Source organism: Harpegnathos saltator, unplaced genomic scaffold, assembly GCF_003227715.2.
Source record: "Harpegnathos saltator strain DR-91 unplaced genomic scaffold, Hsal_v8.6 scaffold100, whole genome shotgun sequence".
Taxonomy (NCBI): domain Eukaryota; kingdom Metazoa; phylum Arthropoda; class Insecta; order Hymenoptera; family Formicidae; genus Harpegnathos; species Harpegnathos saltator.
The window spans coordinates 236996-246929 of record NW_020229874.1 but is presented as its reverse complement, the minus strand read 5'-3'; the positions used below and the strand labels follow the sequence as shown (position 1 = coordinate 246929).

Genomic DNA, 9934 nt, shown 5'->3' with positions numbered 1-9934 from the left:
GCGATATACTTCGATAATAATTCTGAAACTTCCGTTATGACCCGCCACTGCCTAGTGAAAAGTTGAGGTCGCCGTAGTACGACTCAACGATAGAGCGGTCGAACTTTACATTTTCATGTGGTACATTGAACAACAAGTCAGACAATTTTTTACTTTTACTTCGTATTTTTTAATGGCGAATTAAAAAACAAACTTTTTATTTTCAACAAGTACAACTTAATGTCAAGTCGAGAAACTTATTTTTTATCATTACCATGTCCTAACATGGTCAAAAGTCTTATTTTTAACTAGTTAGTTATTGGTCAATATCCAATTAAATGAATCTTTTATTATTCAATAGTACAATTGAACAACGAATCAAATTAATCTCTCTCCATTTACTTATCAAGTAGAAATTAAAATTTTCTAGCCTGAAATAGAAAAGATTCCAACATATTGGGGTTCATGTCTGTGGGCCTTGGCCATCCAATAGACACATATATAACCAACTAACTCGTCGTTTGTACATCTCGAATCCGGTGATTCGTGGTTGTAATGTGCGTCTGAGAAAGCAGTGTCAGTGTGGTGTGCTTGTAGTGATCGGTAGTGATGTGGAAGTTTGCAATAGTAAAAATATGACGAAAATAAGCCCGCTTACGAATACATTATTTATACTCGTTGCAATAGTGTCCTGTCTGATATCGCAATCCTTAGCTGCCCTATCCGACAAACAATTATGTTACGACCCCAATTGCTCCGGTAATTGAAGCCGTATATATACCTTAGCTTTAAAACCCACAACACATTTTTGTCGCGCATCTGCACGCTTGCAATAATATATATTGTATTTATATTATATTGCTCTTTTTTTTTTTTATTTAGAAGTGATATCTTTGGCCAAGACGATACTTGCTTACAGAGCAAATGACCGTGAAGTAATGTCATTTGGCATCAACGAAGATGTCAAAGTTTTCAGCAAAGGAGCTGGAAAGCGGATCGATTTATGGGGTGTCGAGGTATATTTTATTATCTCCTTGATTGAATATTTATTATATTATTCTGCTTATTGTGACTAGTACTTTTATATATTTATTCTTCTGTTAATATGTATCGTTATGATTTAGACCGATACTTGTGATTTGATTCTAAGAACACAATCTCCATATGTTTTAATTTTTTTTAGATAAAAGGCAAACGTGGATTTGCACCTAAAACATTTTTAAATGAATATAAAGTCCTACAACGTATCTTGTTGCATGAAGTGCCTGTTTACAAATTTACTGATGAAACCAAGGACAAAGTTCTAACCAAAGCTGAAAAAGTACATAAAATACATCCTCTTTTGAAAGATAAGTTGCCTCGTGATATCAATGAGACACTGTCTCCTTCGGCAAAGTCTCTAGATAAAAGTGTACAGGAGAAAAATGTTGAAAGTAAGAGACTTGAATCTACAGAGGAGATACACTCTTCTGTAGAAGATAATTTATCTTACAGTGACAACAGTGAGGCACTGTCGGCGCAGTCATTAGATAAAACTGTAGCAGAATTTGAAGCAATTAATGTAGATAGTATTTCACCTTCTTATGAAGTGATAGATGGTACTACATTTTATTTTGAGAGTAAACCATCTGTGCAACAAAAGTCAACTGAAGCAATGCATGCTACTGTATTGCCAAATGAACAAGTTTCACTTCCTCCTACCAATCTTAAAACAGATTCTGACAACAATGATGATAAGACCGTATCTATGAACAAAAAAGAAAAACAACATGATATAACTGATGCCAAGAGTCAACCAGAAGAAATCAAATTATCGGTAGATATTTCTGAAGAAATTAACACCAAGACACTGTTAGGAAATTCGGAAGTAATCAGTCCAGTTGTAGATACAGTGGGCGAGGATGATACCTTATCGCATGATGTAAGTGGTAAATCTAAAGATCAACTGTCTAAAGATCTAGAAAGATCTAGTGAAGGGAAATTAATGGATAACAGTGCTGAGAAGATTGCAGAATATAAGAAGGAAGAACTCACTGAAACTATTGAAGATGAGGGCATATTTGCCTCATTTGCAAGAAAGTTTAACATTTTATCTGATTCCCTAGAAACTGCAACCACAGAAGGTACCACCACTAGTCCGAATGCCAATGACGTGTCTACTTCTGAAGTTATTATTGAGAGTAAAACTATAGTCGAAGAAAATATCCCAGCTACTGAAGCATCACTAGATGTAGATTCAGGCATTACAAGTAAACGTGACATAGAAATACAGCAAAAAGTTATAGACGAGAGTATTCGGGGTACGAGAATTTCAGATGAGAAAGTAAAGTTGGAGGAAGAAACAATCGCAGTTCGTCTGGAAGATACTGCATCTCGTGACGTGCCTTTATCCAATAATTTTGTACGTGAAGATGCTTATAAGTCTGCCGAAAAGTTGTCAATAGCATCCTCTGTTTTAGCGGATAATAGCCCTACTTTTAATGAAGCCGATGTTAATAGTCATGCTGAAAATGTCAAAATGCAGGAAACAAGCGAGGAAGAAAAAGTTATAGAAAATATTGAGACTGAAGAGGTAATCGCTTCTCTTGGAGAAGGATCAACAGTTTCACCTGAAGTGCAAGAAACTACAGTTAGTATTACTGCTCAAAGCAATGACGATATTGAGCAGACATCACCAGAGAGTGCTAAAGCATCTTTAGAAGTTACAAAGAAGGACGTTCACGGAGACACTGTCGCCCAAGTTGGTGAAGTAACAGCTGTCAATGAAACTTCAGAGACTAGTAATTTACCGTCTACCGTTGAAAATTCCGTTGAAATTCGCAAAGATATTATTAAAGAAGCGTCTCTTGATAATTCAACTGTCGGGAAAAGTACAGTAATTATTGACGACATATTAAATCGCGATGCTGCAGATGTCCAGCTTAATGCAAAATCTATTGTACATAGTAATGTAAATAAAAATGATCATTTAGTGTACGATGCTAGTTCCGGCAATGTTCCTGTAGAGTCTGACGAATTCTCTAACGGTATAGAATCCAGTGTCGTCGGTCCGAAACAATCTGCAGATTCTAGTCAAAAGAACATGATCTCAGAAAAGAAGTGGACCCCTGACGAATATCTCGGTAATCGAAATTTGGCGAGCAACAAAGATTTTGAACATAAGAACGGTGGGTATTGGTTTGTCAGTATATAAAAGTTTTTGTGCGTTACAAAATGTACTGTGTATTAATATTTATATTAATTATACCTAAACTTAGATGTCTTGTGTGTTTAGTTGAAAATCAAATTCATAGTTTTGCAAAAGGCGACGATAAAACCTTACTTGAACATGGTAATCACATAAGCAGTAAGGACAAAATTTTGCCTAAAGTTGAAGATATCACGAGAAATAGCGAGCAGACGCATGAGTCAGAATCAACGTCTACTTTGCACGGAATAGAAGGTATATACTATTCTACTAATATTTAATAATTATTTTAATCTGTATAAATATATCATCTTCTTACAATGACTTTAGATAACGTTTGCTCACTTGATCATGAATGTGCAACCGAAGATATCATCGAAGATACTGCAGAGTCATTGGAAGTAAGTGAACAGAGAATTATTTACGATAATCGTTTGCTTGATTCTGTTAGGTACGAGATGGAAATCGATCCTTCGCTCTGCAGAGCGAATGAAGAAGAGGCCCGGATTGCTTTGAAAAAAGATTGTCTACATGTCGCTCGCCTCTCTTTTCTCTCTGCCTTTCGCTGTCATCCGATATACTGCTGATTGCTACTAAGAGACGATCGTGCCGTTGCACTATACCTTCCGATTCGTCAATTTTCTTACGTCTATTAACTAAATTTATATATATATATATATATATATATATATAGTTTACAAGACGGTATCGATCCTACTACTCAATATGTTCTGTGTGCACATGAGCTATTGGTTGATTACATTCGATAGTTTGAAAAAAAAAAGAAATCGGTCACTGGGTAAAGTAATGATGAACGTGAAACCATTGAACCGTTCCAACTCGTCGCAAACGGATTCGAAAGAAATACAGCGATTTCCAGTGGTAGCGCTGAGGGTACCATTCTCGTTGTTCACTGAATATGGGTGTCGTCACCCCGCGGTGGCTGTCAAGAGATAATGCCGCCCGATAGCGATCGTCGTTTCCGTCGGCATGCTTGTCGCGCGTGGGAGATGCTCGCTTTATACGGAATAAGTTTTATTATATATGTGTATTAATTTTGTCGACAGAAAGCAGAAAGTGAAGAAGATTATATGTTCGATGCAATAACAATAGATCATAATTATTGGAAAACATTGATATATCTAATGGTAACAGCTTTAACAACACTTGTATTTACTCTCGGATATTATTATATTGAGGTAAAAATATATCATTTTTCTCTGCTTACGAAATACGAGATATAATTTACATAAAACTTATTTTTAATAAGAATTAAATAACATTTAAAGTATTTTATCAATAACGAGTATCGTTGAATAAAATATAAGATATATATTTGCATCTAGAATATAAGAAGAGATGGTCAACTTATAGCGAAAATTAATAAACTCGAGAAAGAGCTATTGGTCTCGACTAAAGAGTGCGAAGTACTCAATGAGAACCTAAAGTCTACCAAGGAAAAGGTGAGGCGATACCTGCAGATATTATTATTTCATATATATTTTCCTTTCTGTTATCCCCGTACCCGAATATATGTTTCATTTTATTAAGATGTAAATATTTTAGTTACGCTGCATAGAAGATGAATCATTTGGTTCTAACGAAATGGTTGTATCGCTAAAAGCTGATTTAGAAGCAGCACAGGTGTGTGTATATTTATTTCTTATTGAATCTGTGTCGAATTGGAGGTCGTATATCCTACATTTTTTGTTGTAGAATACAAAAGCAGAATTGGAGGATCAAGTAGTTATGCTGGAAAAGGATTTAGAAAGTGCAACTGAGGCTGGGTTGGAACTGGAGCGTATGTTAAGGGAATTTTTATCATCGAACAATGAAGTTAATCCTTTAGCTCAATCAGTGGAGGGTTTGCAAGCACGATTAGACGCTCAACAAATCGCGAACGAATCTTTAACAAATGCATTGAATCTTAAGTCTCAAGAGGTAAGAACAGCCTATTTTGAATTTATATATATATTATTTGTAATTTAATTTCCGTCATAGTTTGATTTTTCAAGTAGAAAATTATTCACTTTTCTTATTTTCTGTGATGCAGCACGAATTTGACAAGCTTGAGGTTCGTTAATATTTGTCTTATGTGCATACATAATATACAGTCTCTCGGTAATGTCTCGGAAATATATATTATGTTTAGTAGTACGTCGCTTCTCATATTACTTGGTCAGCTCACTTGAGATGGGAAAGTTTCTACAAAATTGTACAAGACAGTTTCACATTTTATTACAGATTGAGACTTTATCAGCGGATCTTGCAACTGCTAAAAAGAAATGTGAAGAATATGAAGTAGAATTGTCGCGCGTACAGCATGAGCTAGATATTCAGAGAAATTTTAAGAATAACATAGAGGAAACATTAACTGATAAGATACATTCTTTGGAAATGCAAGTGAACGAAGTAAGTCTACAATTATATGATGATATAGATATTATTTATAATTTAATATGTTTAATAACTAATAATTTCATGATATAATATAGTTATTGAATTATATGTGTGTCCTTTTTCAGTTATCTACTGAGAAATCGGCACTATATAAAGAATTGAGAGGCAAGGAGATAGAAGTGAATGAGCTTGTAGAAGTTATCAATCAGATCAATTCGAACAGCTTGGATTTGGAAAAATTATACGAGGTATCTCGTGTTAAAACGGAAGCGGCACAATTACGCGAGGAGAGAAACGAATTAAAAATGCGATTAAGCGATGTCGAGGGTGCTCATCAGCTGTTGGAAGGTATTTGTTTGAAGATGATATTTTGTTGAAAAATTGCCTGATATATTTCTTTTTCTTTTTTTAATTAAATTTTTTATGTAACACTTCCGTACCGTAGAGCATATGAAGCTGGTTAAAGAAGAAATCGCTGGATTAAGTGAACAGTGTAAAATGGCCGAGAAAGAGAAAAAGGATGCAGAGACGCGACTTGAAGTGTTGTCTAAATTCTTCAAGGAAAAAGAAGCCGAACGTCAGAAGTATGCGACAGCTAATTTTAATAAGGACCTCGCGTTCACCCGTTCTCGCGTTCCAGTGTCCAGTCGTATTAATATTATAATAATTTCAGGGAAGAAGCCATTTGGTTGCAAAAACAAGGTGAAGTTGTATCGACGGTAGAGAGGATACATACAATGCAGAATGAGATACAGAATTATAAGTAAGGACATCATTTTAACAAAGTGATTTAACAGTCTAAGCACAATCTAATTTATGGAAATTCGTGTCATTTAATTTAAACTCGTGTTATTTAAAAGCAGTTAAATATTATTTTTACTTTTTTATATATAATTATAAGATATACTTAATTTATTACAATTGTACTTCAGACAACAAACAGAAATGTTAAAACGGGAGATAGTGGATCAGGAGAGAGAATACAAAAATCAAATATCTGCTCTGGAGACGAAATCACACGAACAATGGGTATGTATATATATATATATATATACAGGGTGGGTGATTATAAGTTGCCAACCCGAAATGTGAAGATAGATTGGGTTAAGATAAACATAAAAGTCCTATACCGTTTTGCGAGATTCGCAATAATTATCGAGTTATTATGAATATAGAATGAAAGAAATCTGAAGAATGGGAGCGCGCCGACATAGATGATTGGGAGAAGCGTTGCAGCTACTCTCAGGCCACAGCGCGACCCACTCGACCCAGCAACTGTTGGCGGCGTGCGGCGAGACGTAGGTCCGACGAGATAAAACAACGAATAGCAGCGCATTGTCTTTCCCCTCGCCGCGCACCGGCGACAGTTTCTGGATCAACTGCGGCCTGCGCGCTGCGGCCTAAGCAGCTGCAACGCTTCTCCAGTCATCTATGCCGGTGCGCTCCCACTCCTCAGATTTCTGTCATTAATAACTCGATAATTATTGCGAATCTCGCAAAACAGTATGGGACTTTTATGTTTGTCTTAACTCAATCTACCTTCACATTTCGGGTTGGCAACTTATAATCACCCACCCTGTATATATTATAGATAATCATCGAATCTATGTTTTATTTGCACGTTACCGCCGCTAGAATTCATGAAATGCTTTTTATTTCATAAGGTCATTGCTCGTCAAAATGAACGTCGTATGGAAGAGATGAGAGCCGAAGCTGGCCAATTACGCAATCGACTCACGCTCGTAGAGAAGAACTTAAACGACAGCGATTCCGAGACAAAGTTACATCGTAAGTATTTCCATTATAAAATATTATCGATGTATTTAGCGAATAGTTCGATACTCGTAACGAACATCTGAAAGCGATTCTTAGTAGTCTCAATCGGAATCGGAGTCATATCCATGTTACATTAATAATCCACTCTCTTTCTACATAGAGATGTGTGTATATCGTCGTGTGTACACATGACTTCGTAAGCGAGTAATAAAAAAATTTATCATAAAATCTCGTAGAAACCTGTAATACGTAGCAATGTTGCAGTCTTCATAGAGCAAGACTAGTAGTTGTGCGTACTCTTAGTGAATGATGGTTGAAGCGTGGTCTAGCGTCTTAACGCTACGTTAATTAGCTACGTTAAGTGCTTCAGAGATTGTTCAAGTTCATCCGTGGGTTCATCCAGTGGATAATACATGTGTCACGCGACTCTGCCTTCGGATTCTCTATCTTTTCTTAAACTGATTTCCAAACAGGCCTGGAGGCGAACGGGGAAACGGCAACCTCACCGTTATTCATAGGAGCAGAATCGTCCAGTTCTCCCATAATGTTTAGCTCAGGCGTCCCACCGCCACCGCCGCCTTCCTATCTACATTGTTTCCCGGCGCATCTACCGCCCGTGCTACCTCTCGCTTCTGGTTACGTGCGTACGTCCCAATATGACAGTCTCAGTCAGCGTCCTCCGCCTCTAGGCGGCAGGTTATCGTCACCGCCGCCGCCGATGCCACCGATACATCCTCCCGCTCCCGGGGGTAGATACGAGAACGCGAGTTCTCCGCCACCTCCGATGTCTCCGCATTTACTTCCACCGTTCAACCGTCACAGATCGCCACCGCCACCACCACCGTTCGGTGGCGATCATATCCCACCTCCTCCTCCACCCGGCTCGATAGTACCTCCACCCATCGGTACGGCGCATGCATGGGCGGAGGAATCATCGCCGTTCTTACGCGGTTCTGGTTTCCATCCTCATCAGCGAGAGCAACGTACGCGCAATCATAAAGGTTTGTGGAAACCTTTGTTGTGACGACACTACGAGAAGACACACGCATTCGAATATCATCGATATTTGCAATACATTCGTTGGATCCTGCCTGCCTGGCTCTTTCTACCGTTCTTGCGAGACTTTCCGTATATTTTTGTTATTATTATCATCTGTCCCGTTTTTTTTGTGCATGCAAGGACGCAAACGTTTCTCTAAAGTGAGACAGTTTTGGAGTACCATGGAAGGGGGTAACTCCAAATAGATACCGTGCCCAGGTTAATGAGCTTACAATCATCGATTTTAATTTATGCTAATGCTGCGCGAGCATAACGTTTTTTTTTCTTTCTTTTTTTCTTTCTTTCTTTCTTTCTTTCTCTCTTTCATCATTGATATTCGGCAAGCCGGCTGTTTTTTCACGGATTTTAAGTAAAAATGAATTATCTGAATGAATTCTTCGTTTCTTTTTGCCAATTTTTATGCAATCTTTTATTTGAATAATGTTTATGTAATTTAGCAATCGCATCATTCGTGCATTCTAAATTGCAGCGTAGATATATATATATTTTTTTTTCTTTTACTTGTGCATGCATCGGTATAATTAAGAAATTGTCGAAGAAGAGCGTTCTATACTTAATTTTACATCCATTTCAGGTTCCTTACATTCTTCAGGAGAATCATTGGATAAGGCACATCATGGGAAAGTCTAGGTTTTTGTATCTTGCTATACAACACACTTGTACAAAGGCCAAATCTATCACTGTGACAGTGACAGACTCCTCGCATTGTATAAGAGTTTCAAATAAATATCTAATCATGATGTCAAAGTTACGTTATACTAAAGGAACAAATGTATCGGTACCGTAGCGATTCTTTTAATGCAGTTTATACATTTTTATATCTGTGATGTGTTATATACGATAAATCATTTCATACAGTTTTGTTAAAATGAGATATTTTCTTTTTTGGTCATCATTATTCAGGAGAAATATTAATTTTACTTTACAAGTGGAAACGCATGCGGCAATTTGTAAAGATGGTTAAAATGTTTATACACACAATTTGACTTGTATGCAATTTCAGCTTTTAATTGCTAATTTTAATTGCATAGGGATAAAAGAGAGAAGGTATTGGAAAGTATTTACAAGTCGTGTTAAAAAAATATCTAAATTTTTGGTAATAACGTGCATATTCTAGGAATCAGATATTTGACTTGTACTTTAGTATAAATATAATATTGTAATAAAGTTCTTATAATCGATGTTAAATAAAATGCAAAATGTTGTTACATATGGTTTAAAAAGATGAAATAAATTATAATTTATTATAATTGGACGTGTTATATTAAGAGATTTTATGACACACAGATTTAATTATATTTTTTTAACTTGAGCAGAAAAATATGTTGCTCTTGTAATTTTCAACGAAAAGTAATTGGATAAAAAGTTAAAGTTATATCTAATTCGTACATATGTATCATAACAATACGAACGGTGGGAAAGACAACAATCCTTGTTTTTTTTGCTTTTATTTCGAGTGCTTATATATTCGTTGTAAAACGTTATTCGCTTAAATTATTTGTCCCCCTCCCCCCTCCCCTCCGAACATAAAAA

General features: G+C 36.4%; 1 protein-coding gene across 2 annotated transcripts; it reads left to right on the top strand.

Moving 5' to 3' along the window:
* The first annotated feature begins 510 nt into the window (after positions 1 to 510).
* On the top strand, positions 511 to 9885 carry Tango1 (transport and golgi organization 1). Of its 2 annotated transcripts, XM_011140765.3 has the most exons (18): positions 511 to 738; positions 862 to 995; positions 1163 to 3146; positions 3254 to 3421; positions 3497 to 3567; positions 4234 to 4365; positions 4513 to 4629; positions 4733 to 4810; positions 4883 to 5107; positions 5220 to 5240; positions 5411 to 5578; positions 5692 to 5914; positions 6012 to 6150; positions 6240 to 6329; positions 6499 to 6595; positions 7231 to 7354; positions 7816 to 8343; positions 8976 to 9885. In XM_011140765.3, the coding sequence occupies exons 1-18, from the start codon at positions 615 to 617 to the stop codon at positions 9029 to 9031; spliced, it is 4479 nt and encodes a 1492-aa protein (XP_011139067.1). In that variant the 5' UTR covers positions 511 to 614; the 3' UTR covers positions 9032 to 9885. The 2 variants fall into 2 exon arrangements, with proteins under 2 accessions (XP_011139067.1, XP_011139068.1); XM_011140766.3 differs by lacking the exon at positions 5220 to 5240 and having other exon boundaries at positions 530 to 738.
* Positions 9886 to 9934: the final 49 nt, after the last annotated feature.

Bases quoted from the DNA above. Each gene is read 5' to 3' on its own strand.
- Tango1 (XM_011140765.3), top strand. From the start codon at position 615: ATGACGAAAATAAGCCCGCTTACGAATACATTATTTATACTCGTTGCA. The intron at 6,151-6,239 runs GTATGCGACAGC...TAATAATTTCAG, and splicing joins AAAGAAGCCGAACGTCAGAA to GGAAGAAGCCATTTGGTTGC. The intron at 6,596-7,230 runs GTATGTATATAT...TTATTTCATAAG, and splicing joins CGAAATCACACGAACAATGG to GTCATTGCTCGTCAAAATGA.